Below are 12,950 nucleotides of genomic sequence, written 5' to 3'. Positions count from 1 at the left end.
TCATCCCCTCCTCTCCCCTCCTCACCTCTCCTCTCTGCTCATCTCTCCCTCCTCTCTCTTCCCCCCCCTCGCTTCCCCTCTGCACCTCCACCCCCAGCTCCAGCTCCACCTCCACCTCCCGCTGTGTATCTGATGCAGGACAGGTTCCCCTGTGGTCTCTCTGACTGTTAACTGCAGCAGTTTAAGCACCCCCACCTGCACACTGATGCCTCCCCATCCTGGATGGAGACTGGAGCGCTCCTGCCTGTGTTGAGTCTGGATGTTCATGACGTCGTCCCCCTCACGTTTTCACTGAGCAGTACTCTGAGCACCGGTGTTTGGATCTGGGATGTAGCTCCAGAGCCAAGGATGAGCTCCTTTAGCCGGCCTCACTTCACTGGGACAGATGGCTGGGGCAGGTCTCATTACTCCCCCCTGCAGCATGTGGAGGTTTTACAGCAGTGCAGAGCTGTAAACATGTTGCAGATGCCCCCCCCCCTCCACAGACTGGCAGCAAGGCAGAAACTTCCAGACTCCTGCACTTTACTGCATTGCCCTTGCTTTGCTCTTGGAAGCGAGACGTTCTCTCCAGACCGCTACGCTAAATGCGCAGAGTGATTAATGAACTCATTTGTAGTGATCATTAAGGCATTCCTCTCTTTGGTTTCAACTTGCTCATTTGTCAGTGATTTCCCCCCCTCTCTTCCCCAAGCTAAATGGTGCCACCCCTCCCGTACCCTCCTGAATGAGTCTGTCATAGTAGCCTGTCTACCCTGCTCCCCCACCCCCCCCCCCCCAGTCCAAAGGGCTTGCTGCTCCCGGAGGAATGTTTCTGTGGGAGTTTAGTGGTATTTACCTCCTCCGCCGCCTCCCTCTGAACTCAGTCCTAGTGAAGCCCGCTGGTTTAACTGTGTCAGAAGCCTCTCCAAAGCGCAGCGCTCAGGAACTCTGTGGGGGTGTTAAGAGGAGTACAAGCAGACATTCTGATATCCTGCAGAGAGGAACAAAAACAGGGGCTGTGAAGAACGGAAATGCTTCCATAAGACTTTCAAAAAAGTATGCTTGAGATTCAGTCTGTCACCGAGGGTCACGCCGAAAACTTTTGGAGTTGAGTAGTCCCTGACTCTACACTGTGATGATTCCCCTCTATTCCTGAGCCTATCTATCTCCTGATGGTCATGATGCTAATGCATTCCTACAATTCCTGCCATAGCGTCACACTGTTGGCTGTCTCCAACCCATTCCTCCAGGGCACAGGAGAGGCAGGAGAGGGTGTTAGGGCGAGTTTGAGACCTGACATCAGTGCATCTGCTAACAGGAGTAGGCATTCGCACAGGCACGCACACAACAGATTGAGCTCATGCGTGGGTGGCTGCTGTGCCGTTCTCTAATTGACAGTAACAGCAGCTTGTGCTGCATACAGACAGATCTGAGGAGCAAACTTTAGAACTCTGCATCTCTCTGGAAGTGTTTTGCAAAAGATACTCCATACCAGAGTTCATAACTTGTGCATTTGCTGCAGTACCTCGTGACTTTTATTGTTGTTGAGAGCAGATCTTTAATTCGGTGTTTGAGGTGACGTTGTGATGGCGGAATAATTGGTTGATCATGGAACGAATGACTCATTGACTGTTCCGCGCTGTTCTGTTTCTGTGGGTGAACAGACGCCTGCGGTGAGTGTGTGTGCATCAGAACAAGCCCATTAAGCGTGTGGCCTGACCTGGCGGTCACCGGGGTCAACCTCACTTCAGTGGTCAGGGTCTGACCGTGACTTAATTAGGACTAATAAGCAGGAAAAGATAAGATATTCATTTAGCCTTCAGCTCAGATCTGCTCATTAGATGCATGAAACAATGCCTGTCCGGGTGTCATTGAAAGTACGTGGTGCTGCAGCATAAATACAAAATAAGCCGTAATCTCACATTCTCTGCACTGTGGCTTTCTGTGTCTCTTCTCTCTCTCTCTTCTGCTTCCTTTCTGTGTGGTTTCTGAGGGGTGGATGCCTTTGAGGATTGGCGGGAGAGGTGAGATTGTCTGTGCGGATGAGAAACAGTGAGGCTGCTATCATCACTGCAGGGAATCAAAGGCCTTTAGTATGGCCGCCGCACAGCCCAGCCCGGCCCCGTCCTGCTGCCTCAGTGCTGTTGGGATGCAGCACAGCTGTCAGAGGGCTCCTGCGGGACACACACTCCGGCCTGCGCAGGCTTCCTGTCCAGCTGCCTGTGCTGCTCACACCCTCAGCCCTCAGCCCCACTGCTAACATATACCCTCCACTCTCACAGCTAACATATTCATGGGTTTCATTCGGTCCCTTTCCATAGGTATATAAAGCACCTAGATTATTAATGCAGACTGCATGGGGCTTGATTAATACACCTGTGGAAAGGGACCTGATGAAACCCATGAATATCCTCCACCCCCACTGCTAACATACTGTATAGCCTCAGCCCCCACTGTTAACATATACCCTCCACCCCCAAGCTAACATATACCCTCCACCCCCACTGCTAACATATACCCTCCACCCCCACTGCTAACATATACCCTCCACCCCCAAGCTAACATATACCCTCAGCCCCACTGCTAGCATATACCCTCCACCCCCACTGCTAACATATACCCTCCACCCCCACTGCTAACATATACCCTCCACCCCCAAGCTAACATATACCCTCAGCCCCACTGCTAGCATATACCCTCCACCCCCACTGCTAACATATACCCTCAGCCTCCACTGCTAACATCTACCCACTGCTAACATATGCTACTATATGAGTTGGACCTGGTGCTAAGCCTAGTGCTCAATACCATCCATACGGGCATGCGCGCTACAGTGTTTTCTGAGTGTGATCGGATCTGGCTGTGCACCAAACGCTGGTATTTTGTAATGTGTAATTTATTTATTTAAACATGGACAGTGCACAAAACAACATGAAATGATGCATTGTGCCAGGTTGTTGCAAATATGGCTAATTTCCACCCGTAGTCCTGGGCAGGTAGGTGGCACAATAGAACACTGACTAAGCCAGTCTGCCAGGGTGGGATGAGGACTAGATATTGGGCCTGCCATTAATCTTGCCCAGAGTGGAAGGTAGTGCAGGGCCATCATGAGTGGAGGAGAGATGGGTAGGGAGGGAAGAGTGGAACCAATGTGTGTGTGAGTGACAAGGAGAACATTGATTGCAACAGGGCTACTCAGTACAGCGCGTTGTCTCTAGTTCATTGTCTCAGTATGTTTGTATTGTGTGTGTGTGTGTGTGTGTGTGTGTGTGTGTGTGTGTGTGTGTGTGTGAGAGAGAAATAGAGGGAGAAAGAGAATTATATGTTGCACACTTTTTTTTATGAAACTGTGTGTATGTGTGTGGGAAGAATATATTGCACAGGGTATGCATGAACCTGTGTGTGTGTGTGTGTGTGTGTGTGTTTTAATACGAGGAACTCTTATTCCAATCACTTTTGAATCCCTTTCTCAATTTCTCTTCATTGTCTGTCATCTTCCCCCTCTGCTCTCTAGAGAAACCCCACTGTGAGCTTTCTACCACAAACCAACAGGGATTGATTATACTCTTCCGCTGTCTTTCTTTCTTTCTTTTTTTCTTTCTTTCTTCCATATATTTACCCTCTCTCTCTCTGTCCCTGCCCCTCTCCATGTCCCTCTCCCCCTCTCCGTGTGTATGTGTGAAAGAAAGACACATTCCTAGGGACTGGGCTTTTCCTGTCTGAGGCCTCTCTCCAGCTCCGTGTCCTTATAAAGAGCCCCTGGCTATTACCTCTCCTCACAAAAGCTGTGTGTATGTGTGTGCGCGCATGTGTGTCTGTGTGTGTGTGTGTGCACATCTGTGTGTCTTTGTGTGTGTGCTTAAAACAAAAGCGTGAGCTGTGTGTTTCAGCATGTCTTTTCTCTGTAAATCGAGTGTCGCCAGCCAGCCCACAAAATCACTCCAAAGATCCGATCTATACAGGTTTACTGGCTCCTTAAAGGACATTAGCATGGAGGAGCTGGTTCCACTGCTGCCTTGTTGACAACCTGACTGATTGGTTGGTTTGCCTTTGATAGTCTGCTGTCTAATTGACCAACTTCTCTTTCTTTTTCCCTCTCTCTCCCCCCCCCCCCCTCTCTCTCTCTCTCTCTGTTTCAGGCACCTCTCGGGCTGGCGGCTGAAGGAGACTCTGAGACTCTGCGGTCCTTTCATCAAGCGGGCGTGCCTCATCTCTCTCCATGTGAGTAGCCTCGGTGTCCAGTCTCCTGTGCTGAGGAGGAGGAGGGACCCAGCCCATCAAATTCAATCAGAGGCCAATTTCACCCATTTGAAAGAAAAAGCCATAATCCCCCGCGGGGAAGACCACGGGTCAGCCAGGGCCAGGCTAAGAGCTGCCCAGCATGTGTCTCCAAGCAACCACACTCGCACGCACACACACACACACACACACACACACACACACACACACAGATGCACGCACACACACACAGACGCACGCACACACACACAGACGCACGCACACACACAGTGTCCCTCCCAGTGGCTGGCCTGTGCGGTCAGTGTTAATTAAATCAGAGATTAGCTGATGAGTTTTTACAGCACAATGTAGCTGGTCCGCTTCCTGCTTGTATGAGCTGGCCGCGTGTTTGGTTGGCGTGCAGCGGTTGGCAGTGCGGGCTGTGACCTTGTGAGCTTTCTATCAGCTCGGTCCAGAACAGGGGAACACACTGGGAAACAGCTGTGATTGGCCCGCGGCCTTGTTGGATTAAAGCGGAAACGCTTGTTTTGGTGGCTTGCTCAGTATTTGTAAGCAAACAATAACATGTTTTTCTGTAGTGGGATTTTCCTTTTACTAAAGTGCCATTTCCATGAGAGACATTATGTAGATTAGGTTTGTGAGTATTTATCAGGGTTTGTTTCTCAATGTCATTCTCTGCTCAAAGCGAGACAAATAGAGAAATATTTTCATAATGATTCATTTCAGTAAAACGTCTTATTTGTAAAGCATCATCTTATTTGGCAGATTAGAACATGCTACGGAGAGGAAAATGAGGAATGCTTACAAATCCATCTTTTTATGAAAGTCTGAGCATATCATGCAACACAGCCAACAGATGTAATATAGCTATGTAGAATAAGACTATACGAGCATTATCTGTTTACATTATGTATGCCGGTTAGTGTGTTTTTACCTTCCTGTGTCAGTTGACTTGACTGGGTTTGCTCATTTCATCAAAATGTTGACTTACTATGCTTGGTGTGTGTTGAGGTTACTATGTACATCACTGTAAACTGAACTAGTCTTTTTTTAATCATTTATGCGTGCGTGCAGTATCCTGACCTTCCTCCTCTGACCTGTAGGTTGCGTTCATCATGTCCGTGCGCTTGTGGCTAATGGGCGGCTCCATGCCCCTCTTCTCAGAGCAGGACAACCCGGCCTCCTTCTCCCCACACCTGCTGACCAGGTGAGACCTGCCTACCTCAGCGCTGTCCTGCCCCAGTTGTCCTCCTCTCTGGCAGCTCCTGTCCACAGAGCACTGGACCCCAACAATCCATTAGCAGCCCCTGAGGCCAGCCTGCAGGCTCCTCTACTGGCCCACCACTGAGCTCTGTAGAGATGAATGGAGCCGTGCTCTTTTGCGCTGGCTACTGTGTGTAAATGGGAACCGGTGGAGCTGCACATTTCCGGTTCTCTCCAGCGCTAGCTATCAGCCGTGGGTGTAACGGGGAGGCGCGGCGGGCGCTTTTCCGATATATCCCGTTCCTCTGGAGGTGTAGAGCGAGAGGGGGCGGCGGAGCGGAAGCTTCCGGTGTGTGTGTGTGTGTCGGCGCTCCCTGTGGTCCGGGGGGTGAGTGGACCGGGTGCTGTTATCCAGCGGAGTCGATGAGACAGGGCAGCCGCCAGGGAAATCTGCCGCTGTATTTACCCATCCGCCCCGGCTAGCGCGCGTGTGTGTGTTTGTGTGTGTGTGTGTGTGTGTGTGTGTGTGTGTGTGTGTGTGTGTGTGTGTGTGTGTGTGTGTGTGTGTGTGTGTGTGCGCGCCCCGCTGCTGCCCTGCTGGGTCACGCTGCTCTTAAATGAGAAAGCTTAGCCGTGAAATGGAAAAAGAAAGTCACATTTCCCTGTGAGAGCTTTCAAGAGGTGTGCCTTGAGGAAGAAGTGCAAGGAAGCTGTGACCTTGGCGGAGGGTGGTGAATGGGAGTGTTTACGTGTGTGTGTGCCTTTGTGTGTGTATATGTGCGCGTGTGCTTATACAGGTTCATATCATTGTGTTTTTTTGCACAGAATGCATGCGTGTATGTGCATAAGTGTCTTTCATGTGTATGCACTGTATGTGTGTTTGCGTGTGTGTGTGTGGGAGATTGTGCGTACACAGGAATGACTGTGTGTGTGTGTGTGTGTGTGTGTGTGTGTGTGTGTGTGTGTGTGTGTGTGTGTAAGTGAATGTGGTTGTAAGGAGTTTGGGGCCATATTAGTGGCTGTATGCGTAAAAATGCCTGTGTGTGTGTGTGTGTGTGTGTGTGTGTGTGTGTGTGTGTGTGTGTGTGTGTGTATGTATGTGTAAGAAGTTTGAGGATATATGTGTATGTCTGTGTGCATATTAATGACTGTGTGTGTGTGTGTATGTGTGACTGTGTGTGTTAGAAGTTTGAGAATATCGGCGCATGGCTGTGTGTGTGTGTGACTGCGAGTGTTAAAAGTGTCAGGATATATGCGTATGGCTGTGTGTGTATGTGTATGATTAACTCTCTCATCCTTTGGCTGCTAATGAGATGCTAATGAGTTTTGATCATGTCAGCACATTTCATCCACACCATTCATTATTCATTAGCATATGCATCCCACTCACTTCTGATCAGTTGATGGCAGCGCTGCAATTGAGTTAGGCTGGTTCCAGGGCCGGAGGGTGGAGTGATGGCCCGGCGGTGGCGTCACATCAGGGCCCCGGGCTGATCCTGATCCAGCGCCGCCTGACTGGGAGCAGATGGCAGAGCTGTTTAATTTAGAGATGCTCTGGCATGCTGCATGTGGGCCCTGAACGGGGCCTCTCACTCTCATACACACACGCACACACACACACACACACACACGCACACACACACACACACACAGAGAGAGTCACAGAGGAGATGGAAGCTGATGTGGGCCCGGTGTGATGCTGCAGGAGCACATGGTGGAAAGACTGAGACACAGAGAGAGAGAGAGAGGTGGAAATGGAAATGAATGCTAGAGAGAGAGAGAGAGAGAGCGGGGGATGAAGAAATTGAGAGAGATAGATGAATTTTGTCATGATGATGTATTACTGTAGGTGGCAGTTTTGGTATTCAGGTGTGGATGTGTCTGTGTGTGTGTGAGTGTGTGAGTCTGCGTGTTTTGTGTGTGAATGTGTCTGTTTTCTGCAGTAGTGTTTACAAGTCGTATAGAGAGAGAGAGAGAGAGAGAGAGAGAGAGTGTGAGAGGAGATTGATGGCTCTTGACATTATGAAGTATTGGGCGATATGAACTGCAGTGATGCTGTTGATGGCTCTGACAGAGGATTCTGTATTATTAGGCTCAGTCAAGATTAATCGCTGTCAGAGTCCATGTCTACCACCACGAGTGAGCCGAGCACAGAGAGAGGAGCGAAAGGATCTCTCACATACACACCTCCAGCGTACGCCATGGGCCTATCTATCGCCTATGGCTTTAGCAGTTGTGTGAGCGTCCTTTGTCAGTGTCAACGAGAATGAGGCTGAGCAGGAGAGAGGAGGAGAGAGGGGGAGCTGGGAGTCCCAGGGGGTTGGACTTTCCCCTCCGGAGTGCCAGCAGGAATTCCAGAGCGGGTGGAAAAGTCTGAGGTGTGCCGTCTCCTTCCCAGATTCCGCAGGGAGATAACCTCACATCTTCCCCCCCGCCTGTCCTTCACACACGGATCCGCCTGCTCAGCTGCTGCCGTGCTGTCTTGGACCCTGAGAGAGGGAAAGAGGAAGAGAGAGAGAGGGAAAGAGAAAGAGAGAGGAAAAGAAAGAGAAAGAGAGAAGGGCAAGCCATTTATTTCCTTGAATTCCCAGGTGCTGTTAGCTACCACCATAAACCTGCTAACAGAATTAGACTATCAAAGCACAGTGTGTAGCAGTAGTGTTTAGCCATTGTGTTAACTGATGCTTTTTGATGCTGATATTTGCAGAACAGGAGGCCGTAAGGGTCAAACTTGTGAGAGTCTTTTAAGGACGCCATTTAGCTATTATGTGCCATTTTCTGTGTAAGTGGCTGACTCCAATCAGCTAAGCTGAGTGTGGTCCCATCTGTACCCACTTGGAGTGCAGCCCACCTTACTGTGCCAGGATCAGATATTAGTGCCATGTGTTGCCAAACAGCCGGGGTGATTTGGAAGGCGATGTACCTGGACTGCTTTCAGTAAGAGTATTATCCGTGCAGATAATTGAAGGGATTGTTTGTGCCTGTTTCTTAATCCTTGTATCAGTATTGATCCGGAGTTGTGTAATGTGAGTACAAGTGTGTGTGAAACAGTAGTGTTAATACACAGTGTTGATGTGTGTGTGTTTACTGCCTACACGTGTTGTTGTGAGCATGTATCTATTAGTGAGAGGCAGGCAGTGGAGCGCTCATGATGGAGTGTGTTGCTGGAGATATGGGCTCATGTTCTTTTGTTTGGAGTTGGGCCTTGTTTTCCTGTTCTAGTCATTTCCCACAGAAATGAATGTTTCCAATGTGTAGCCTGAATGATTGATGAGGCCGTATGATGTCAACTGGGTTTAGCAAATCTGTCCAAGTCCCAGCTCACAGTGTTCGTCAGTTTGCAAAGTGGGACAAACTTGTGTGTGTGTGTTTTAGTGTCAGAGAGAGAGAGAGAGAGAGAGAGAGAGATGTGTATACAGTATATATATGTGTTTGTGTGTGTGTGTGTGTGTGTATGTGTGTGTACATACGTGTGTGTCTTTGTTAGACATTGAGAGAAAAATAGATGTACATGTGTGTTCTATCATATGTCTGTGCCTGTGTGATTTAAGCAATAAGCTCCAAGAGACTGTAGGTTAAACTGATTTTAGAACAGCTAAGGGATGTTGTTAGACACGACACGCTATCGCTAAACACCTCCTTAGCTGTTCTGAAATCAGTGTAACCTAGAGACTTGAGTGGCTTATTGCTTTTCCACAACAGTTACTACATATATCTGTCAAGATCTCAGAAAATATAGGCACAGCAATGAGAAATGTAACGATTTATTCATAGCTAATCCTTCCTCCGCCAAGAAATATTTCCTCTATCTGAATGGTTGCCAAGCAACATCGAGACACAGCTACTTTAACTTTTGTTATGGTAGCGCTGTAATATAGAACAAAATGCGGTCAAGGTTTATGTTTGTGCTGGATTTTACAACAGCATCCAACACGATTCAGTCAATCATCATCAAGGAGCAGAACTAGCCGTGTTAGAATGAGATGCTCACATTCACAAGGATACGACCCATCACTGTGAGCTTCACACTGCACAACCCCCTGACAGCAAAATCCATGTTGATGTCTGTGTGTGTATGTGTGAGTGTGCTGTATGTATGCATACAAGCACATTTTGTGTGTGTGTGTGTGTGTGTGTGTGTGTATTTGTGTGTGTATTTGTGTGTGTGTGTGTGTGTGTGTGTGTGTGTGTGTGTGTGTGCGTGTGCGTGTGCGTGTGCGTGTGCGTGTGCGTGTGCGTGTGCGTGTGCGTGTGCGTGTGCGTGTGCGTGTGCGTGTGCGTGTGCGCATGCATGTTCAGGTGTGTGTGGCCGTGACTGAGACGTGAGCGCCCTGAGGCAGCATGATTTGACACCATCCTCTTGACACTCCCCGTAGCTGAGCAGCTCATCTCAAAGCGCAGATCATCAGCATTTCATCATTTTGCATTCATTTTACATTCTCTCTATCATCCCCCTCTCTCTCACTCTCTCTCTCTCTCTCTTTACCTCTCCCTCCCCTCCTTCGTTCCCTCCCTCCCTCCATCTTTCTCTCTCACTCACTCTCTCTCTCACTCTACCTCTCCCTTCCTCCCTCTCTCTCTCTCCTTCACTTGCACCTCACTCTTCATTCTCTCCCTCCTGTGATGCGTATGCCCACAATTGAATTTGCAGTCTAGTCCAATCTCATCCAGTCAAGGCAGTGTGTGTGTGTGTGTGTTCGTTCGTGTGTGTGTGTGTGTGTGTGTGTGTGTGTGAGGGTGCTGCGCTGCACACTGAGTAGGTCCTCCAACCCGTCGCATCGTCGGCCACTCAGACACGAGGACGTCCGCAGCCTGACACACTGTACCAGCACAGCACTTTTGAACAGCACACACTCTTGAGTAACACACACTCTTGAATAACACACACTTTTGAATAACACACACACTCTTTAACGCATCCAGTGCTAGTGCTCACCCATAGTAGTCTCATGGACTCAAGTCGAGCGTGCAGCCAAAAGCCCGTGTGTGTCGGCGTGGATTGGGCTTGGCAGGACCTGTCACATGTCGCTCCGCTGTCATGCTAATTACTAGCTGTGCGCCGTGTCGCTTGGGGTTGACGTGCGCTTGTCACCGCGCTGAGGGCTGCTGCTAGCCGTGTTAGCAGTTTATCGCATCCGCCAGACTGGGCCTCTGTAGGGGAGGCGTCCCCCCCCCCTTGTGCTGTGTCCATGCAGGGTAATTGGCAGGCAGGAGTGCGCTGTCTTGGCTGGCTGCCTCCTTGCATTTCCTCTGATTGGGTATAGAGAGCAGAGTGCCTATTTTAGGGGAAAAAAGTCTAGCGGGATGTGAAGACAGTTTTGCTTAAAAGCGCTCACGACGGCCTTATTGAATGGAACAGGCAGGCTTCTTAGATAGAGTTTTGAAAATGTGTCTGTTTCTGTGTGTGTGTGTGTGTGTGTGTGTGTGTGTGTGTGTGTGTGTGTGTGTGTGTCTTTGTCTGTTTCTCTGCGTGTGCGTGTGCGTGTGTTTGTGTTTGTGTCTGTGTCTGTGTCTCTCTCTGTGTGTGTATGTGTCTCTGTCTCTCTCTCTCTGTGTGTGTGTGTGTGTATGTGTGTACATATAAATATATAAATGTATAGGCGTGTGTGCATATAATGCTGTATATCAGGACTATAATGTAGTAGATGTGGGTATAGGATAGAGAGGAATATTACAGGCCTTCTCTCCATATTGATGGCATTGCCCTTCAAAGCGGTACTTGTATTGGTTCAATCAAATAGCTGCCTGTTATATTTATGCTGTTACGCTCAAAATCACATTTTAATTTGGCTCCCTCTGTGCAGATCAATATCACTCCCCCATCCGCTCCCCCTCCATCAGTGTTCCATTTGGGACTGAATCAGTGTGTCTACCTGCCTGTGTGTGTGTTGTCACCTGGGCCCTGGTGAACACAGTAACGCTCTCTCTGTGCTCTAGTGAGGTGCTCTCAGTCAGCTGCACACAATGATGAGGAACAGGCTACACCTGACAGAATGAGAAATCAGACACACATTTGAATGTGTTTATGTGTATGCATGCATGTGTGTGTGCGTGTGTGTGTGTGTGTGTGTGTGTCTTTGTTTGTGTGTGTGTGTGTGTGTGTGTCTTTGTTTGTGTGTGTGTGTATGTCTTTGTGCGTGTGTGTGTGTGTGTGTGTGTGTGTTTGTTTGTGTGTCTCTCTCTCTGTGTGTGTGTGTTGCGCTGGCGCTGACAATAGAGAGTATGTCGGTTATAATGAAATGTCCTTCAGGATTATCTCTTGGCAGGTTGTTATCCTCAGCGAGTCTGTTGACTTTATTTGCATCAAGTCATTTTGCTTGTTGTGCTCATCTGGTCTGCAGCATTTGCACCGAGGGGACGACACACACACACACACACACACACACACACACACACAAACACAAACTCTCGCACTTGCTCTCGCTCTCACAGACACACACACACACACACACACACACACACACACACACACACACACACAACACTCACACACACACTCGCACTTGCGCTCACACTGCCATTTGCACTCTGACTGGCACTCTGACTTGTTTTCAGGCGTTGTCGTGGTTGCTTCTCTGGGTGCACCAGATGCCAGCTCAATTAACACGTTGTAATCCAGTTACGGCAGCACAAGACGCGTTAACTGAGTAACACTGAGCAGAAATCCTGTTAAAGCACTCCGTGTCCTGCTTGAGCACAAGTGACGAAAAGTGAATTAAACTTAGCAATGCTCATTTGTGCAGAAAATTGTTCGATCCATGTTGTCACGTTTTCGGTGTCTCCATCGTGTGTGCGTGTGTGTGTGCGTGTGCGTGTGCGTGTGCGTGTGCGTGTGCGTGTGCGTGTGCGTGTGCGTGTGCGTGTGCGTGTGTGTGTGTGTGTGTGTGTGTGTGTGTGTGTGTGTGTGTGTGTGTGTGTGTGTGTGTGTGTGTGTGTACACACTAATGACTCTTAACGGCTGTGTGCTCCTCAGGTTCCTGACCTACTGTTACCTGCTGGCGTTTAATGCGTGGCTGCTGCTGGCCCCTATAGTGCTGTGCTATGACTGGCAGGTGGGCAGCATCCCGCTGGTGGAGACGCCGTGGGACTCACGCAACATGGCCGCCCTGCTGCTGGCCCTGGGCCTGCTGGCCCTCTGCCTGCACTGTGTGCTCTCATTACAGGTGAGCACAGCACTTATGCGCGCACACACACACATGCACATATACACACACACACACACACAACGTGTGCACACACACAACAGTACACAGACACACACACACACACACACACACCAGCACACAAACAGCACAAACAAGCACACACATATCTACAACCTTTCTCCCCAGGAAAACTAATGCATTTAAGCCCTGTTTAAACATGCATCCATATGCATGCTCATGGTTTGTCAACCATGCATGTGTGTCTACCTATTCTAATACTGTTGAGAATTAGGAGCATGCTATGAATATTACTAAACTTGTAACCTTGAACGATTGAAATCATTACATGATCTTTTGTCGCATTTTATAAATCTTGTGGTATTT

General features: G+C 49.1%; 1 protein-coding gene across 2 annotated transcripts in view; it reads left to right on the top strand.

The window, feature by feature from the left end:
- tmtc1 (transmembrane O-mannosyltransferase targeting cadherins 1) overlaps positions 1 to 12,950 on the top strand; it is a 78,656-nt gene that overhangs the window by 36,048 nt on the left and 29,658 nt on the right. For both annotated transcript variants that reach the window (XM_062518415.1, XM_062518414.1), the window contains exons 5-7: positions 4,119 to 4,200; positions 5,322 to 5,425; positions 12,395 to 12,584. In XM_062518415.1, coding sequence (XP_062374399.1) covers positions 4,119 to 4,200; positions 5,322 to 5,425; positions 12,395 to 12,584 — 376 coding nt within the window. The remainder of the gene's footprint in view (positions 1 to 4,118; positions 4,201 to 5,321; positions 5,426 to 12,394; positions 12,585 to 12,950) is intronic.

The sequence above is a fragment of the Sardina pilchardus genome, chromosome 17, assembly GCF_963854185.1.
Source record: "Sardina pilchardus chromosome 17, fSarPil1.1, whole genome shotgun sequence".
Classification (NCBI taxonomy): Eukaryota; Metazoa; Chordata; class Actinopteri; order Clupeiformes; family Clupeidae; genus Sardina; species Sardina pilchardus.
The sequence above is the reverse complement of the archived record's forward strand: the minus strand, read 5'-3'. Positions and strand labels throughout refer to the sequence as shown.